This window comes from Loxodonta africana, chromosome 1, assembly GCF_030014295.1.
Source record: "Loxodonta africana isolate mLoxAfr1 chromosome 1, mLoxAfr1.hap2, whole genome shotgun sequence".
NCBI lineage: Eukaryota > Metazoa > Chordata > Mammalia > Proboscidea > Elephantidae > Loxodonta > Loxodonta africana.
Genome location: NC_087342.1, coordinates 204,435,928 through 204,457,122, shown reverse-complemented (window position 1 = coordinate 204,457,122; position 21,195 = coordinate 204,435,928). Strand labels below are relative to the sequence as shown.

The 21,195-nt window shown below is 38.6% G+C and overlaps 1 protein-coding gene across 4 annotated transcripts in view; it reads left to right on the top strand.

The window, feature by feature from the left end:
* Positions 1 to 21,195, top strand: part of MAP3K5 (mitogen-activated protein kinase kinase kinase 5) — a 237,533-nt gene that overhangs the window by 96,848 nt on the left and 119,490 nt on the right. For all 4 annotated transcript variants that reach the window (XM_064291248.1, XM_003404038.4, XM_023555048.2 and 1 more), the window contains exons 4-7: positions 5,697 to 5,890; positions 6,971 to 7,139; positions 9,092 to 9,198; positions 12,834 to 13,004. In XM_064291248.1, the coding sequence (XP_064147318.1) occupies positions 5,697 to 5,890; positions 6,971 to 7,139; positions 9,092 to 9,198; positions 12,834 to 13,004 (641 nt within the window). The remainder of the gene's footprint in view (positions 1 to 5,696; positions 5,891 to 6,970; positions 7,140 to 9,091; positions 9,199 to 12,833; positions 13,005 to 21,195) is intronic.

Below are 21,195 nucleotides of genomic sequence, written 5' to 3'. Positions count from 1 at the left end.
CACACACACATTTTTTTCTCAATTGTGTTTTAGGTGAAAGTTTACAGCTCAAGTTAGTTTCTCATACAAAAATTTATACACACATTGTTATGTGACCCTACTTGCTATCCCTATAATGTGACAGCACACTCCTCCTTTCTACCTCGGATTTCCCGTGTCCATTCAGCCAGCTCCTATCCCTTTCTGCCTTCTCATCTTACCTCCAGACAGGAGCTGCCCATTTAGTCTCATGAATCTGCTTGAACTAAGAACCATATTCTATCATTTTATGGCTTATAGTCCAGTCTAATCTTTGTCTGAAGAGTTGGCTTTGGGGATGTCTTTAGTTCTGGGTTAATAGAGAGTCCAGGGGCCATGACTTCTGGGATTCTTCTAGTCTCAGTCAGACCATTAAGTCTGATCTTTTTATGTGAATTTGAGTTCTGCATCCCACTTTTCTCCTGCTCAGTCAGGGACTCTGTTGTGTTCCCTGTCAGGGTGGTCATTGATGGTAAGCAGGCACCATCTAGTTTTTCTGGTCCCAGGCTGTTGGAGTCTCTGGTTTATGTGGCCCTTTTTGTCTCTTGGGCTAATGTTTTCCTTGTGTCTTTGGTGCTCTTCATCATCTTTTGCTCCAGATGGGTTGGGATCAATTGATGCCTCTTAGGTGGCCACTCGCTAGCTTTTAAGACCCCAGATGTCACTCACCAAAGTGGGATGCAGAATATTTTCTTAATAAACTTTGTTATGCCAGTTGACCTAGATGTCCCCCGAATCCACGATCCCCAGACCGCTGCCCCTGCTACTCTGTCCCTTGAAGTGTTTGGTCGTATTCAGGAAACTTCTTAGCTTTTGGCTTAGTCCAGTTGTGCTTATATCTCCTGTATTGTGTGTTGTCCTTCCCTTCACCTAAGATTCACTCACACTTAATTCACTTTTATGTAGCTTTTATAAATTGGAAAATAGACTCAGCATTATTATTATTATTTTTAATAGTGAAGATAATTAGATGATTTTTGAACTAAGGGTTTCTGTAACAAGCATGGGCCAGAGAGATCTGTTTTGTTATTTTATGACCATGGCTTGTTGTTTTGAAATTTAAGGAGATATGGCCTTTTTCTTTCAAGAAGCATATTTAAATATTTTAAAATTACTACCTTATTAATAAAAGGTAGTTGTTGTACCTGAGGTGTCTGCCGTTGATCACGTGGTGATTGTTTCTAATTGCTTTGGAGTTTTGTTTAAGTTATTTCAAACTCTGGGTTCAGTAGTACTGTGCAAATGGAAAGCTTGCCTTAATAACATTTCTAAGTTATGTGCTGGTCAACTTGGGAGATAAATGTTCCCATATTATTCCTGTCGTTGTTGTTAGGTGACGTTGAATGGATTCCGACTCATAGAGACCCTGTATGACACAGTAGAACTGCTCCGTATGGTTTTCTAGGCTGGTTTTTAATCTTTATGGGAGCAGATTGCCAGGTCTTCTCTCCCACAGAGTGGCTGATGGGTTAGAACTGCTGACCTTTCAGTTAGCAGCCAAGTGCTTAGCCATTGCGCCACAGGAATTCTCCCGTATTGTTAGTTTTCTTCATTTTGAAAAAGTGTTTTTTTCAGCAGTTGGTGTCTATTTTAAAAAACACAACACTGCCACAACCAACCTTCACGTTTTCTCCTCACTAGGTGCTGGTCTCTGTTTTTTTAGCTTGGGCCTAGCTGTATCCACGTATCTCCTGCAGCTTATCACCCTCCCCTTCTTTTCTGATATAATAATTAGAGTCCCTGGGTGGTGCAAATGGTTAATGTGCTTAGCTGCTAAACAAAAGTTTGGAGGTTCGAGTCCACCCAGAGGCTCCTCAGAAGATGGGCCTGGTGATCTATTTCCAAAAAATCAGCCATCGAAAACCCTATGTAACACAGTTCTACTCTGACACATCCAGTGTCACCATGAGTCAGAATCAACTTGACAGCAACTGGTAATAATTGGAAATTGGGGAAAAAAAAAAATCCGTTGCCTCAGGAACAGAGGGTAGAGACTCCTACAAGTGCAGTGAGGCCAGGAACTTACGAAAACTTGGATATTTTCAACAAGGATTCTGAGACCTTATACCATAGGATTTGAAGAAGACTCTGTTGTTTTCTCTGTTTTTTTGCATAACTCTTTTTTTCCCTTTACCCCCTCACTGCTTAACACACACCCAGACATCTGCTAGTCATTTTCTCCCAGAATTAGTTTTATACAGCTGCATTATTCCCCAATGCCCAGTATTTCGGTTATAATGTGTTATATTTCATGTCTTAAAAAATGCAATACACATGGTATTAAGGCCTCTGAGGATACACAGCTTTATCCAGCAGCAGCAGCAGCAGCAGCAGCAGAATATCCTAACACTTGAATAGCACTTTTCTACTTTATTGGCTTTTCATCTATTCCAATTTTGTGACTTAGAAGATTCAGAATATTTTCGTTTATAATTTTGAGCTACAGCCCTTATCTAAAACAGGAACATTTGATTCTATATCTGTCTCTTATAACCCACTCACCATTTAATCTCTAGAAGCTTTGGAAAGCAACCTTTCTTTCTGCTTAGACCGTGGCTTGGGTAGAAAGATTAAATTGGATGCACGTGGTATAGGATCTTGGTAACATTTTAGAAGGAGAACATATTCATTTTCCCTCTTCCTGACTAGTCTTCCAGTTACTATTCCATGAAAGAGTATTTGGAGAAGGTAACAATTTAATGTACTTGATTTAAAAATCAAATCTCAAGCTCTTGAGGTTCTTCTCATACTTTTAACTGGAAGTCAGCACCTGTTTCTGTTCACTAACTGACATACAACAAATGCCTCAGCGTATAAGACGTTCGTAAGTAAGTCTGCCCGTAAGGGCTTTCGGCACTGCTTGTCTATTTTCTGGAAACCCTGGTGGCATTGTGGTTAAGTGCTAGCTAACCAGAAGGTCGGCAGTTCAAGTCTACCAGGCGCTCCATGGAAACTCTTTGGGGCAGTTCCACTCTGTCCTATATGGTCGCTATGAGTCGGAATCGACTTGATGGCAATGGGTTTGGTTTTGGTTTGGTCTGTTTTCTATGAGGCAGTGAACTTGGCTGATGTAGGGTTATGGGGGAAGGTGACCTGAAGCACGGGGTTAGAGAGCAGGTGAGCCAGCCTGGGAAGGCTCCTGAAGGTAATGGCATGCCATCTAGAAAGGGAGTTCCTGGACTTGAGTCTCAAACACATTACAGACCAGCTGCATGACCTCTCTATGCCTCACCTGTTTCCTTACCTGGAAAGTGGAGATAATAGCACCTTCCTCCGTGAGTCGTTGTGCACTTGGGACCAGTCCTTGGCACATGCAGGTAGTGAACAAATATTTGCTCTTATTAGTAGTTCTAAGGGTAAGAGGAGTTATGTATTGTTCTCCATAGTGCTGATATGGCTGGAGACCAATAACTTGGACTCCTTGCACTCCCTATTTTTTCTTTTTTTTCAGTTGCTATTAAGTCCATGCTGATTCATGGTGACTCAATGCGTGTCAGGGTAGAGCTGTGCTCCATAGGGTTTTCAGTGGCTGATATTTCAGAAGTAAATCACTAGGCCTTTCTTTCAAGGTACTTCTGGGTAGACTGGAATAACCAACCTGTCAGTTAGTAGCCAAGCACGTTAACCGCACCACCCAGGAACTCCCTAAACAATGATAAACAGGGTTTTTCACATATCACATTCTAGTTCTCAGGCCTCTGCTGTTTTCTTTCTTGCTACTTCCCTCTCAGAGTTCTCTTCCGTTCCCTTAGTTTCAACCATGTCAGATAATTCCCAGGTCTGTGTTTTTTTACTTGAATCTCTTTTACATTCCAATCACGTATTTCCAGCTTTCTTTTGGACTTTTTCACTTAGGCATCCTGCTTCCCTTAAATCCCAACCTTACTAAAAGTAGACATTCTAGCCTACTCACCCAACAGGTTCTGAATTCTTGCTTTCTATTAATGATAGCATTCTTTTCCAGGTATATTATAGCCAGTTACCAGGCCCTGTTGGTTCTTTCTTTTTAATATTGAGTGCATGTATCTGAATTACCACTGCTGCCCATCTGGTCCTGCTTTGTGACTGCCTACCTAATTTCCTCAAATTGTGTTTCTCTGTCTTTCAGTCCATCTTGTTATCTGTGTAGATGGTCAAATTGCATAGATTTGATGGTGCTTTTTTTCCTGCTTCCAATCCTGCCATGATTCCTTGTGGACCAGAATATATAGTTTAAAATCTTTAGCTTTGCATTCAATTCCTTTCCTTGAGCCCTAAGTTCCAGTTAGACTTGCTTACTCAGGGGTGTCCACTCCAATCTCCCCATTCCTCTTCCCAGCTTTGCTTTTATTTGCATTAGGTGCCCTCACTTGGCATCTTCTAGGAGCTGATAGAAAGTCAACATGCCTAGATTGTAATGAGCGAGGGTGTGGCATGAGGTTAGAGAGAGATGCAGGGTTGGATCATTCAGGTCCTCATATACTACATTGAGGTGATTTGTCTTTACCCCAGAGTAAGTGATGGGGATTTAAGCAGCTGAGGGAAGTGATCTGATGTGGGCTGTTAAAAGATTACTTTGGATTGGAAGGCAAAAGTGGGAGCATGGAACCAGTTAAAAGCCAATTACAATAGTTCAGGCCAGGTATGTTGGTGACATGGATTAAAGTGCTGGCACAGAAGATGGAGGAAATGGACAAATATATTTTGTAGGTAGAATAGACAGGACTTTCTTTGAATATGGGAGATCCAGCTAATGGAAGTGCCAAGGATAACTTCTGAGTCCCTGGTTTTAGTAATTGGAGATGAGTGGAGCCATTGACTGAGCTAGAGCAGCCTGGAGGGAGCAGCTTTGTTCTGATGTCACCCACAATATTGCTTGTCATGTGGGAATTGCTTAATAAATGTTAGCTCTTATTATTTTCTCATTTATGTATGCTGTGTCTCTCTGACTGAATATCAAGTTCCCCTAAGACCAAAAACTGTGTCGTAAACTACTTTGTTTTTCCTACTGCATGAATCATGAAAGATAGTGTTATAGATTGAATTGTGTCCCCCCAAAATTTGTGTCATAAATCCTAACCTCTATCCCCGTGGTTATAATCCCTTTTGGGAATGGGTTGTCTTTTTACATTAATGAGGCAGGATTAGTACAGGGTATATCTTGAGACTTTCTCTTGAAATATAAAAGAAACTAAATGCAAGCTAGCGAAGAGAGGTGGGAGAAGAGAGATGCCAAGTACATGAAGATTGCCCAGGAGCAGGAGCTCAGAAGAGACAAGGACCTTCCCCCAGAGCTGGCAGAGAGAGAAAGCCCTCCCTAGAGCTGGCACCCTGAATTCATACTTCTAGTGTCCTAAACTGTGAGAAGCTAAATTTTTGTTCGTTAAAGCTGCCCATTTGTGGTACCTCTGTTATAGCCACACGAGATAAGTAAGACAGATGGTGGATAAATATTTAATTGATTGGTGGAAACTGTTCCATGCTTTTATGTTTCATCTAAAAGTCATAATTATTTGAAGTGGACAGTTAAAGAAATTAGGGGAAATTTCCATTTTCATAGGTCCTAAATAAGAAATGAGATTATTCTGTTTTCCTTTGCATGCAGAAATGCTATTTAGAATGAGCTGGTGCTGTAAGACATGGGATTACATCAGCCTGGAAGCTTGCTCACCATCTTCTGGTGCTGCTTCTCTCCACAGATGTGCACTGGGAACTACACGTTTGTTCCTTACATGATAACGCCACATAACAAGGTCTACTGCTGTGACAGCAGCTTCATGAAGGGGTTGACGGAGTTGATGCAACCAAATTTCGAGCTGCTTCTTGGACCCATCTGCTTACCTCTTGTGGATCGTTTTATTCAACTCTTGAAGGTGGCACAAGCAAGTTCTAGGTAAAGTTTACTAATGTCATTTGGTGATAATTTGTTGTTGTTAGTTGCCATCGAATTGGCTTTAACTCATGGTGACCTTATGCATAATGGAACGAAACATTGCCCTGTCCTGTGCCATCTTCATGATCGTTGGCATGTTTGAGTCTCGCGTTGTGGCTGTTGTGTTAGTCCACCTCACTGAGGGTTTCTCTCAATTCCTTTGACCCTGTACTTTACCAAACATTATGTCCTTTTCTAGTGACTGAGCTTTCCTTATTTGTCCAAAGTGAGCAAGTCAAAGTCTCACTATCCTTGCTTCTAAGGATAGTAATGAAGTGTTATTCTCTTCACATTTGGATGTTTTATCAGATATACTTAGATATCCAGTACATGGCTAAGAATCAGGGGAAAAAAAAAAAATGCATAATACTTTTTCTTAAGTGGGTAAAATAGATGCCGTGTAGTTCGCATGTTACATCATTTTATTTACTCGCAGGAGAGCAAATTGGTAGCAGCCGAATAATAATAAAAAAAAAAATACGTAACTATGTTAACTGCTTTACAGTATTGGTAGAGCTGAAGTGTATTCAAAGCAGGTACAGAAACATCATTAGGATAACTATCCAGGACTTTTAATGTAAGCGCAACGACTCTGCAAATATTGCCAAAGGCATTATTATATTTTAGTTATAATATATTATGTCACTTATATTAATAAATGATGATGCTGAGGCACAAAGTAAAGGTTGTATTGTGTTCAAAGCATGGGCCCCTCTAATTTATTTAAAATGATTTCTACTGAAAACAGTACAATGAGAAACAAAGTTTTGGCATTTTAAGGGATAAGTTGCAGTTCCTTGGTAAATTTATTAATATGGAGTATCTCCAACTTTAATTTTTTCTGAAATAAGAAAGGGTATTAAAAGAAATACACGTACTCCCAAATTTCTTAATAATGCCAAATACTCATTCTGTGTAGCTTAGTGAATTAAAAGCCACTAATTGTGTCATTGGTTTTCTTATAAAATTATTGGTTTTTATTGAGACCCTTCCTAACTAGAAGCAAGTGTTAACTCTTTGAAACATGTATTTTCTCACCAGCCAGTATTTCCGGGAATCTATCCTCAATGATATCAGGAAAGCTCGTAATTTGTACACTGGTAAAGAATTGGCAGCTGAGTTGGCAAGAATTCGGCAGCGAGTAGACAATATTGAAGTCTTGACGGCAGATATTGTGATAAATCTCTTACTTTCCTACAGAGACATCCAGGTGAGAAGACGCTTAGAGTAAGGTCGTCATATAACATGTTGGAGGAATATGAGAGTGTTGACTTCAAAACTTTCTATCAGCTCATAAGCAATTGGCATTTCTACACATGATTTTTTTTTAATTGACTCTCCCAGCTTTTCATCCAGAGCCCTGGTGGCTCAGCGGTTAAGAACTTGGCTGCTAACCAAAAGGTCAGCAGTTCGAATCCACCAGCTGATCCTTGGAAAGGCTGTAGAGCAGTTCTTCTCTGTCCTGTAGAGTCACTATGAGTCAGAATCGACTCGATGGCAATTGGTTTTTAGCTTACTATCCCTTGATTTTAAGATGGATGAAAAAGACTTACACGAGTTAATCATCAGTGATTACGAAAGCCTTGTGTGGTAAAGGTCTGACCCTTCTCTCCAAAAGAATAAAAAGAAAAAGCTGCAAGCATAGCTGCCCTGTGGACAGTCTGTTAGCCTCAGGCACACCTGTCAGTCAGGTAATGAAAGTTTTGCTTTGGCAAATAGCAGAAATTTTTAAAGCTTGTTGGACGTATCTTTTACTCCTTGAAAATGTGTTTCTTGAAATTGATAGTGCTGGATCTAACTAGCCAGAAGCAATAAATATGCAATTGCTTATTTATAAACTTTTAGAATATATAAGACACTGAAATGTTTTATCATTTCATGTTATATCATTTTCTTTGACATGTCTTAATGTTTTTAAAATGTGATAAGGGAAATAAAATCTCTCTGATTTACTTATTAGGGTCCTTCAGTAACGTTTAAGTGGCTTCTGGTTTCTTTTTCCCATGTTCAACCCCTCAGGTCTGTGGAAAGCTTCACGTGGGCGAGAGAGCTTCACAGCATGCAGACCTGTGGCACTCAGGATCCATGGCCAGAGTAGCTTAAGTCAGGTCTCATGTTGAAATGAAGCAGTTTTGTTACCTATAACAGAAGTTCAATCAGTTATTCCATGTCCTTGAAATTAATGGAAATTGTTTTCCTGAAAGTAATTAATAGAATATTAAAAAAAAAAAAATTTTTTTTTTTTTTTAGATACCAAGAATTTGACTCCATGGGGATAAGTAAACTGCCTATACTTAAAAAAACCACCAAAAACCAACCCACTGCCGTCGAATCAGTTCTGACTCATAGCAACCCCATAGGGTTTCTGAGGCTGTGAATCTCTATGGGAGGAGACTGCCACATCTTTCTCCTGCAGAGCCACTGGTGGTTTCGAACCGCTGACCTTTCAGTTAGCAGTCGATCGCTTTAATCACTGCATCGCCAGGGCTCCTAAGACTTCAATAGCATAGCGTTATCATGCTAGTTTTTTCTTTTTTGCCCCAGATGTGGTAGCTCTATATTTTGTCAGATGTGGTAACCACACATAAACACACACACACACACACACCTACATGTTGTTGTTGTTAGCTGCTGTCCAGTGGCCCCAACATATGGCATCCACATGTACAACAAAATGACATGCCACCCATTCCTTTGCCATCCCCATGATTGGTTGCGGATCGGATCTTTGTGATCCATAATGCTTTCATTGGATGATTTCCAGAAGCAGATTGACAAGCCTTTCTTCCTAGTCCATCTTAGTCTGAAAGCTCCACTGACAGATGGGTGGTGGCTTCGCATAAGGTGCACTGACCAAGTATTGAACTTGGGTATCCAACATGGAAGGTGAGAATTCTACAAGTGAACCACCACTGCCCCCATATGTGCACGTTTATGCATATATATAAGTACACACACACACACACACACATATATTCCAAGCTCTTTATAAGGGGAAAAAAAACAGTTCTGCGTTCTGGGCTCTTCAGAGTTCCGTGGGTTCTAGTTTCTTTTTTAAATTTCCTTCTCAGATTTAGTAAATATCTGGTTGTCAAAAGGCATTTCATTGTCAAAACTTTCTCCTAAGGTTTAATTCTATATTATTCTCCTCTTGTTTGAAAGGATTATGACTCTATTGTGAAGCTGGTAGAAACATTAGAAAAGCTGCCAACCTTTGATTTGGCCTCCCATCATCATGTGAAGTTTCATTACGCATTTGCACTGAATAGGTAAGAAGAAAAAATTCCCTTCCGTGATGCACTAACATCTTCTTTAACTGCAGATTCTTTTTTTTGAAATTATTTTTATAAATTTTATTTATTTTCTTGTTGTTGAAAATATACACAGCAAAAAATATACCAAGAGTTTCTGCATGTACAATTTAGTGACGTTGATTACATACTTTGAGTTGTGCAACCTTTCTCACCCTGCTTTTCTGAGTTATTCCTCCCTAAACTCATAGCCCTCTAAGGTTTCCGTCTAACCCTTCAAGTTGCTGTTGTCAATTTGATCCCACATAGATAGTTCTTAAAATAGCATAACGCTCAAGGGAGACATTTTTCACTAGTTAAGCTAAACTGTTTAGTTTTAATATGACCTCAGGGATATTTTGGTTTAAAATCTAAAGATTATCTGAGGGCAGTAGTTTCAGGGGTTCATCTACCTTCCATGGCTCCAGAAATTCTAGAGTCCATGAGAATTTGAGATTCTATTCTGTGTTTTCCTCCCTTTTGATCAGGATTCTTCTATGGAATCTTTAATCAAAATGTTCTCACTGTGGATTCTTTATAGGGTATGTTTTTACTGAAGCATTACAACCACTCATTATTAGAATGTAATATTAACTTATCTACCTAAACCGTTTAAAATATAAGTAATATGCATTCTCATTTTTTTGTCAGTAAAAAAAATACTCACTATTTTTATTTTTAAATTCTTAAAATTCTTTTCCTTTTCTGTCAAAGCTTTTACTTGCCATTTATATATTTTAACACTTTTAAATCATAAGACTATGAAATTATCTTTAAGTGAATATACTCAATGCTAAATGATTCTTCACACAAAAATTCACTGAAGTAGAGGAAGGGTAGTTATGTCTAGGTGAACAGATTCCTAACCAGAGAATATTTTCCATGGTACTGCTCAAGGCACACTTAATTATAATTAAACTCTATTGGCCACATTTTAGATTATGAACCCATGAATCTTCTAGGATGAGAATGGCACTGCCTGCTTCCTTCTTTCCTCTAGTCCTGCCTCTGTGCCTTCTGCCTAGAGCCACCATAATGGGTCAGCCATACTTTGGTCGTGGGAGGGGCCTAGAGCAGGGAACTGTCCAAAGCCGAGTTAGCTGTGCTGCTGTTCTCTCCTGTGGTGGCGAGTTGGCTACCATATTTTTATGTGAATAGCACGTGTGTTACACATTTTTTTTGCCAACTGAATAACCTCATCTCGCTATTTTCATGAGCGAGCTATGAGGCCTGTTATATGTGTGGGCATGTAATTTACGTGGACATATTATTTGTGAAAAATACAGTATATATGTAATTACCACTACTGGAGAGAATGATTTAAAAAAAGAGAAAGGAAGGGACATCACGTGACATTTCCATGTGTCAGGTAAGGCTTGCTGATTGTTATTTTACGAATGAAGAAACTGAAGCTCGGAAAAATTGTGTAACTGTTCTTCAAGGCTCATAGTTAACACGTCACAAAACATGCCTCAAGGCCAGTTCCATGTAATACAGAAGTCTCTGCTCTTTATTACCAAGCTCTACAGCCTCAATCCAGAAAGAAAACAGCATGCTACTCAACCAGAGATTGATTCTTTCCTTTATCCACCCAAACTGTAGAACTTACTAACCTTTATCAATAAATGTATAACAAAAGTTATTTTATGTTACTACTTATTAAACATCTTTTATCTTTAGAGTTTGTAGAGTTAGATGAGACCTCCAGAGGTTACCTGTTCTGACTGGTTTTCAAATCAGTCATTTCTAAAAGGTGAAATGAGATACGTTATATCTTGAAGTAAAAAGTGTGAGTCGATAAGAGCCTTTCTGGAAATATGATAAACATATTTGTATGAAGCCTTATTCTAAACTCAAGACATTTAGTGCTATGGGTAAAAAGGAATTTCATGAACAGAAAGAAAGTAGTAGTTGAAAATATAAATAACTTCTTTTTTTATAACACTGTATTGAAATACTATACAATTCACTCATTTAAAGTATGCAATTCAATGGTTTTTAGTATATGCAGAGTTGTGTGACCATTAATACAATCAATTTTAGAACGTTTTTATCACCTCCAAAAGAGATCCCATACCCATTAGCAGTCACCCTCCCATTTCCCCCAAACTCCTCCAGCCCTAGGTAACCACTAATCTGCTTTGTGTCTCTATAGGTTTACCTATTCTGAGCATTTCCTATACATGGAATCATACTATAAGTGGTCTTTTGGGACTGGCTTCTTTCACTTAGCATTTATGTTTTCAAGGTTCAAAAAGTAACTCTTAAGAACATTTTTATATGCCGTTAAGAATTATCTACACATAAACAAACAAACAAACAAAAAATTGTTGCCGTGGAGTCAATTCTGACTCATAGTGTGACCCTATAGGATAGAGTAGAAGTGCCCCATAGGGTTTCCAAGGAGTGCTTGGTGGTTACAAACTGCTGACCTTTTGGTTAGCAGCCGAACCGTTAACCACGATGCCACCAGGGTTTCCTATCTACACGTACTTGCTATTTAAAAATTGACTACAAAAAGCAGCTTCCTTAGATAATCAGTTGGTCGCACTTAGAAATTAGGCAACTCTTGGGTTAAACTTTGTTCCTATTATCTGTGAATTAGTTTGCTCAGTGTTTCGCATAGCCATTGAAGTCTGTGGTCAGGTTTTTTGTCCCCATTTGGAATAGATGATTCTGCTCCGCTATAGGGCCACAGACTGCACCCCTAATTTTACTCCACTTGCATGTAGGCTACAAGGGAAATTGGGAAGCCTGTGTTGGGAGTACAACTCTACCACTGTTAATAGAAGTGCAGCTCTGTAAAAACAGCACGAGGGCAGTGTCTGACCTCCTCCAACTCAGCAAGGGGGAAGGGGAACCAAGATCAACAGAGCAAGGCTGTTGGTGGAGGCCAGATAAGCCTCCTCTCTCCGCCATCTTTACTAATTCTGACACCAACCATCCCTCGTACAGCACTCTCTACTTCTCTGCTGGGTTCGATAATTCATTGCAATGGCTGCACAGAACTCACAGATCACACTCACAGCTGTGGAGTTTATTAGGGAAGTAACAGAGTGCAGGCTTAGAAACACTCAGGATACAGTTCTTCCATCAGGACAGCCTCTCCCCAGGTGTGCTTGTAGGCACGCCTCTCCCTGGCCCTCAGTCTCTGCCTAAAGGCTCTCAGCTTTCTCTCTCGGTGGGCAGCCCAATGCACTGTCTCCTGCTGCTGGGTCTATCCTTCCTTGGTGGTGGGCTCCTCTTCTCAACTCTGGAATTGGCTATCAGTTTAGGCAAAACTGACCAATTCTCTTGGTAGGCCACAATTACCCTATCACACAATCACCTTGTTGGGAGTTATAAGCCCATGGCTAGAAAGGCCAGACACAAAAGTGATTAAATGCACTGCAAACTAAAAAGAGATCCTCATTAGACCCAGGAGACATGCAATATGATAAAAAAAAAAAAAGGCTTAAGACAAGTTTACAGAGGACCTTCAAAATCTGGTTGTTGCTTTTATCCTGCCAAATGTCACTAATGTGAATTAATATATTAAAGTTTTAAAAAGATAATTGGCCTATTGCTTCTGTAATTTTTTATTGAAACAAATATGTTTTTGCTCCCTATCTTAGGAGAAATCTTCCTGGTGATAGAGCAAAAGCTCTTGAACTTATGATTCCTCTTGTGCAGAGTGAAGGGCAAGTTGCTTCAGATATGTATTGCCTGGTGGGTCGAATCTACAAAGATATGTTTTTGGACTCTAATTTCACAGACACAGAAAGTAGAGACCATGGAGCCTATTGGTAAGTATACATAATGTTAGTAAGATACTTGATAAATCTACAACATAAAACATTTTTTCAAACAAGAATGTTAAAGCAGTGTTACTATCCTTTAGATTTTGTTTTTATGAGTCAAATCTTAGAATTTTATAAAAAAAATTTTTTTTTCTTTTTTTTTAGATTTTATAGCTTTAATAAATAATTTTGACCCAGTTCATATAATAGGGCACAGTAATTAGGATAAATTAGATGAAAAGATAATAATTTAAGAAAATACATGATTAAAAAATGTTTGATATTTAATATACAATTTAGTAACTAAATATAGTTTTGTGGAAAAATGTATACACTTATAGACAGACATTACAGAAGACCTGAATGAATGGGAAAATATACCATGTTTGTGGATGAGAAGATTTGATATTTTAAAGATGTTAATTCTCCCCAGCAGGGCTTTTCATGTAGTCTGACAAACTGATTCTAAAATTTACTTGAAAGAATGAAAGGTCAAAAACAGGCAAAGCAATGTTGGAGAAGAACAAGGTAGAAGGACTTGCTCTACCAGATACCAAGACATAATATAAAGCTGAAACAATTCAGATAGCGTAATATGGGTGTAGGCACAGGCAAGTAGAACATTGGAACAGAAGAGAGAGCCTGGAACAGCCTACTCTGTCATAAATTTATGAGACTAAATTTATGACAGAGTAGGCTTTATGAATCGGAGGGGAAAGGATGGATTATTCAGTAGTGGTACCGGGAAAATTTGTTTATCTCCTTGGAAAAAGTAAAATAAAATCAGATCCGTGTTTCACACCAAGCACAAAAAAGAAAATCCAAGTGAACTAAAGACCTAAAAATGGAAAAAAAAAAAAAAAGCTACTTTAGAAAAAATACTTCTAGAATAAAATATTCAAACTGTATTTATGACTTTGGGATAGGAAAAGATTTCTTAGACAAGGCTTAACCATAACATGAACCATAAAAGAAGATGTTGTGAAACTTGATTGCCTTAACATTTATTTCTGCTCATCAAGACATTGGCCTTTAGAAATGGTGGAGTACCTTCTATATGACACTAATTCTTTTGCTGATAACAATGATAAACTTTGGGAAAACACTAAAAAAAAAAAAAAAAGCCTGAAGACAACAAGTGACTAAAAGTAGCCAGAAACTGAAGAGGTTTTGACACTTGGATGAAGGTCACCACATTGAGTAAGATCCATATTTAAATGACTTATCCTTTAGGGCACTCCCTGGTCTGCAGGGTACAGAACAGATGGAACTCAAACACGAAAATCACGGTCTGATTGGCCTGAGGAGTCAGAGGATGCAATTTGTGACTTCCAGAGTACCCGGAAATTGAGTGGGTTATGCCCCAAATAAGGGACCCACAGAGAGAGGAGCCTCAAAATCTATATATAAACTACACTCTAATTCTTCGCTGACCCCTGACGTGTCCATGTGTGGGGTGAAACTCAAACCCAGGAAGATAACAGCAGCTGAAAGGATAAAAGAGCTGAACAGATATTTCAGCACCTGCTCACTGTAGGAAGACTGAATTTGGAGTTTGAATCTCATCAAGTAAGAAGGGCTTGATAAACAGCTTGAACTTTCCACTGAAACTTCAGAAGGATTGAGACTTAGGAATAAAAACTACATCCTAGGACTAAGGGAGTGTGCTAGAGCTAAGAGCAAAACCAAAACAGAGCCACCCTAATAAAACCTAAAACAAAACCTCCACACCATCAGAGAACCAAATAAATAATAATTTATTTGCCTGCTATAGCAAAACTCAGTACTCTTTAAGAAGAGGATAACAGGACCCAAAGTCTCTATAACATATCATCCAAAATGTCTGGTAACCAAAACATCAAAAATTTCTAAAGATGTGAAGATATACAAAAGTATATAAAAAAAAAATTTCAATCAATAGAAGCAGACCCACAGACAACACAGATTCTGGGGTTACGAAGCAAGGACATTAGAATAACAATGATAAGTATGTTAAAGAATCTACTGTAAAGATGGATATAATGGGTGAAGATATGAGAAATTATAGGAGAGATAGGGAAACTGAAAAAGAACTGAATAGAAATCCTAGAACTGAATAAACTAAACGAACAAAACCCAGTGCCGTTGAGTCGATTCTGACTCATAGTGACCCTATAGGACATTAGAACTGCCCCATAGAGTTTCCAAGGAGCACCTGGCGGATTTGAACTGCTGACCCTTTGGTTAGCAGCTGTAGCAATTAACCACTATCCCACCAGGGTTTCCCTAAAACTAAATAATATATCTTAAATCAAAATTTCATTAGATGAGATTAATAGCATATTGGACATACTATAAGAAATGATAAGTCAGCTTGAAAACAGGAATCATTCAAACTGAAACAGGGAAAGAGAGAAGAGTAAGAAAGAACTTAATAGTCAGAAGGATGGGTGGGATAGTTAGAGAAGGAGAGGAGAGAGAGACTATAGCAGGAAAAAATATTTGAAGAGTTAGTGGCCAAACATTATCTGAATTTGATAAAAACAACAGCCCACAGATTTAGAAAGCTTAGCAAACCCCAAGGAAGATAAACACATACCCCAGCACATCAGAGTAAAATTGCTGAAAAGCAAAAATAAAGAAAATGTCACAAGTGCAGCCTAAGAAAAAGATACATTACTACATTGCGTATGGGGACATGCCAAAGGAAAATGGATTGACATCTTTAAAGGGCTGAAAGAAAAAAAAAAATCAACTAAAAATTCTTTATCCAGTAAAATATCTTTCTAAAATGAAGAAGAAATAAAGATATTTCTAGATAAACAGAAACCAAGATACTTTGGCACAGCAGACCTTCACTGTAAGAAATGTTATTTAGGCTAAAGGAAAGTGATACCAGATAGAAACTTGGATTTATAGGAAGGAAATGTGGAACACTGAACATGGTAAAGATAAAAGATACCATCAAAGGGTAAGACAGTACACAATACTGGGGAAGCCAGCACAGCCTGTACAAGGCAGGGCCATAGTAGCTCCATCCAAAACCAAAACCAAATCCACTGCCGTCAAGTTGATTCCGACACATAGCGACCCTATAGAACAGAGCAGAACTGCCCCGTAGAGTTTCCAAGGAGCATCTGGCAGATTCGAACTGCTCACCCCTTGGTTAACAGCCATAGCACTTAACCACCATGCCACCAGGGTTTCCAGTAGCTCCATAGACACACCCAAACTCCCTGAGGGACCGAATTGCTGGGCTGAGGGCTGTGGGGACCATGGTCTCAGGGAACATCTAGCTCAATTGGCATAACAGTTTATAAAGAAAATCTTCTACATTCTACTTTGGTGAGTAGCGTCTGGGATCTTAAAAGCCTGTGAGCAGCCGTATAGGACACTCCACTGGTCTCACCCCGTTGGGAGCAACAAAAATGAAGAAAACTAAAGACACAAGGGAAAGATTAGTCCAGAGGACTAACGGCCACGTCTACCACAGCCTCCACCAGAATGAGTCCAGTACAATGAGATGGTGTCCAGCTACCACCGCTGACTGCTCTGACAGGGCTCACAGTAGAGGGTCCTGGACAGAGCTGGAGAAAATGTAGAACAAAATTCTAACTCAAAAAGACCAGACTTGCTGGCCTGACAGAGACTGGAGAAACCCTGAGGGTCTGGACCCCAGGTACCCTTTCAGCTCAGTAATGAGGCCACTCCTGAGGTTCACCCTTCAGTCAAAGATTGAACAGGCTCATGGAACAAAACAAGACTGGAGTGGTGCACCAGCCCTGGGGTAGGGACTGGAAATTAGGAGGGAACAAAAAAGCTGGTAATAGGGAACCCAGGATGAGAAGGGAGAGTGTTGACGTGTCCTGGGGTTGTTAACCAGTGTCATACAACAATGTGTGTACTAACTGATGAGAAACTAGTTTGTTCTGTAAACCTTCATCTAAAGCTCAATAATAAATAAATAAAATAAAAGGTACCATCAATAATGTGAGAAAATAAATCCAAATAACCAGTAAAGAATTAGTGTTCAGTATATATAAATGACTCCTAAAAATCTTTAAGAAAAAAGATAGAAAATGAACATAAGATATGAGCAGACCATTCACAAAGGAGGAATCACAAATGGCTAACAAGCATATTTTAAAAACATTTAAAAGCTTGGACAAAGTTGCTTACCTTGCAAACTAAAACAATGGTGTACCATTTTACACTAGTCAGTAAACAAAAATTTATAAATCTGACAATATCAATTGTTGGCCAGAATGGTAGAGAAATGGGAGTCCTAACCCCCTGCTGGGTGTAATATAAATTGTTATGATTACTTAAAGTAATTTGGCATTATCAAGAAGAGTTGACCTTTTGCCCACCCTTGATCCAGGAGATACACTCCTACTTATGTAACCTAGAGAAACTCTTGAAGAAGACATAAGTAAGAATGGTTATTGCATCATTGTTTATAACTGCTATAAATCTAAAAGAAAAAAAGAGAGAGCAAAACAAGCAAGTGGCAGAAGGATACATAAAGTATGGTACCACTTACATAAAGTTTAAAACCAGTTGTCTATTTAGTAGAACTATAATGCATTAATGGAATGATGAATTCCAAACGCAGTTTAACAGTAATCTGTTGGGAAGAAGGAAAAGAACAAGGTCGTGATTCACACGCGGCTTTAAGTTTATCTAAAACGTTTTATTTCTCAAGCTGAGTTGTGGGTACATGGTGTTGCTTATATATTTTTTAATATTCCTAAAACATTTCTGAAATATTACCTGGTGAAAAAAATATTAGAGGAGGTCAGGTTAGTTCAGGAGTTCCTCAAGGATAGCCATAAAAATGTTTTAAGTTGTAAAACAGCAATCTTACCTTTTGAAAATCTTGTGTCATTTTAACAGTTTAACGGGACTGAAGGTGGAATAATGGATTATAACTAGAGAGGGCAACTTGGGGACAGTGATTTCCTAGGCCCTTCATGGGAAGCTTTGGCTAGACTTTTAAATTTGTACTATGAGTATTCACTGCTATGCAGAAAATTTTACAGCTCCTCTTAACCAAATTTTTCTGCTGTTATAAAAGAGAAATGTAACTATGCTGCCTACTTATTAGCATATGATTGATACTTTAGGAAAATTGTTAATAGTTTAAGAATTAGAATCTAATATTTGGAAAGAGTTATACCCAGGATAAATGCTTCAGTCGGGTAGTGATAATGAAATCCATATGTAATCATGAAAAGCCTGGTTTTTTCATGGTCAATGAATTCAAATGGAGAAACATCTCCTATGAAGTCAGCATGCATCATGCACAGGAATAAAAAAGTATTTTCCTACTTGAAAACAAAACAACTTAGACTATGCACAGCTTTTAAAGTTATGTAAGGTTAAGGATCAGTGCATTTTGTGGTTTAGTTTTTGTTTTAACGTCTTATACTTCCAGATTCTGACTCTATTTTTATGGTTCCCATTTAGCCTAGCAACACTATCTTTCAAGAGGGATTTGTGTTCAGGGTCTTAATATGAAATTGTAGATATCTGAATTTTTATAATTTAATTTGAAACTATTTATAAACTTTCCAGTAAGAACAGGGAAAGCTGTTAGAGCTCAAAGCCTTTTAATGGGAGAATCCTTCAGAGTTGATTTTGTATGTTTACTCACTGATTTATTAAATAATACAAGAAAGTCACTATAGATTACCTGTTCATAACCTTCCATTGTTGTCATTGTAGCCATTTGTCCTAAAGGATGCTAAGAGGGTTTCTCATACCCCCCCCATTTTAAAATGGATATCTAAATGTATCTAAATGGATATATTTCAAGCCCTTACACTTATAAAGCTATTTCTATATTTCTTAGTGTTTTTGATCCAACTTCCACAGTAGCGCAAACAGGTACTCATTCACGTTGGCATTGTCTGTGGGCTTCCTTTCTGTTAGAATTGAGAAGGAAAATTACCCAGTCAAGTTGTTGACCTGTGAAGACGTCACTGAGGTTATGACATACCCAAGATTACGCCTTTCCTGAGTCATGGGTCCCAAAGGGATGTTTAAACTGACTGCCTTCCTTGAGCCATAATCCTCTGTGCTTTCGCTTGCCAAAGCAGTGCTGGGATAAGGAGTGGGATGGTCATGGAGGTGGTCAGTCCCTCAGGCTTCTGAGGTGACACTTTCCATGGCCTGAATCATTTTTTTGACTTGAATCAACAGTGATTTTCTGGCCATGGAAAGTTTGAGGAGAACAGCTTGGACTCAGTAGAAAAAGAGCCTCAAGCAGTTGTGATTACAGAGGCTCATAGAACCTTTTCTTACAATTCCCCTTTTTAATAACATCTTTAATAAATGTTGCTTTCCAGTAATAGAAGGAGAAAGCGTTACACTCCTGTCAGCATGTAAGTACTCTTTACTGCTAGGGAGTCTCGGTCTAACGTAGATCTGTTTTCTGAGAGCTTTATTTGGGTTTTAGATTGTGAAAATTAAAAAAAAAAAGTTTTGTGGCTTAGATTATTTAGGTTTGCAAAACTATGATATGTTACTAGAACAAACTCTGGTTGTTGAATCTTATCTGGGACAGAGGGTGAGTATGAGCAAATACATCCTGCTGATTTACATAAAGCACATGAATGGTTCTCTCATATTTGATGTTTTTCACTGTCATTTCCTTGGTTATTTTTGTTCACTGAAGCTATTAGGGATGGCTGAAATAATGCTATCTTTTCTGTATTTAAATGTCAAAAATTCAAGTTAAGATATGGTAAGTGCCTTTTTTGTTTTTAAGTAAACTGAGTTTAGCTTCAGTTTGTTTAAAGTTGGACCTTTTGTTATAGCTGTTCCATAAAAAGTTTTAAATATGTTAAGAAGGCAGCTGTGGTGCCTCCCATACATAGAGGACATTTGGGTGCTGTGGGAGAAAGAGCAAGATGAGAGAAAAGGACAGGGAAGCACAAACCATGACCCAAGAGCCTAGACTTACATATCCTAAAAAGAGACCATGGTGTTTCTGAAGTAACAGACATCACAACTGGAGAGGGTCTAAGAAAATATTCTGGGCAAATCTCTCTGATTTGAAGGGCCCTGGAAAGTTCTAGAGGAGCCTTAGTGGTGCAGTCATTAAGTGCTTGGCTGGCTGCTAACCAGAAGGTTGGCGGTTCAAACCAACCAGTGACTCCACGGGAGAAAGACGTGGCAGTCTGCTTCCAGTTCAGATTACAGCCTAGGAAACTCTATGGGGCGGTTCTACTTTGTCCTGTAGGGTCCCTATCCATCAAAATCGACTTGAATCGTCTTGACAGCAACGGGGAAAGTTCTAATTGCCAATATTGCCTCTACAGTTTCTTTTTTATCCCAATTTAAAAAGAAATAGCCATGAAATGATTATGCTCGGTTCATATTCAGTGTGACTTTCATAGAACATTTTGTTATATGCAGTATTTGTTCACATAGGTAGAAATAATAATCAGTCCTTTAAATTCAGGGTTCACAGATTTGTGTATACATTAACTATTTGAGGCTTACAAGGACCTTGTAATGTAGGCAAAGGTGACTTTACATTTTACAGTTGAGGAAATAAAGACTCCAAGAACTTAGGTGAATTTTTTGAGGCTCTTTTTTTTTTTTGATTAACATGACTTCCAACCTAATTTTTTCAGATCCAGTGTTCTTTTTATTATATCCCAGACTTTCTTGGAACTTCCAGGATTGTCTGTTGGGTTGAGTTGAGAGGACATGGAATTATGGTTCATACTGACACGAGGTTAAATGTTGGCTCAATATTTAGAAACAGTGTAATGTTAGGCGGATTATTTAACCTTTAGGAAATTCAGTTTTTCTTATTTAGAAAATAAGAATAATATCTACCCAGATGAGTTATAGAGCCCTGGTGACGCAGGGGTTAAGTGACTGCTAACCGAAAGGTTAGCAGTTCGCATTCACCAACAGCTCTTTGGAAATCCTGTAGGGTCCTGCAGGGTTGCTGTGAGTTGGAATTCACTTGATGACAATGTTTTTTTTTTTTTTTTTCTTTAGATTAGTTCAGATGCTGTTGGCATCCTACAAGTAGCAGAACACCTTACTCCAGTGGACTTAATAACAAAATGTATTGCCTAAAACACCAAGTCCAGATGTAGGCCTGGCTCTAGTGTAGGTTCAGTTAGCAGCTTAAAATGTCAGCCCAGGTCCTTTCTCTCTCTATGTCCCTGGATGGCTCAGCCCTTACAATGGTTTT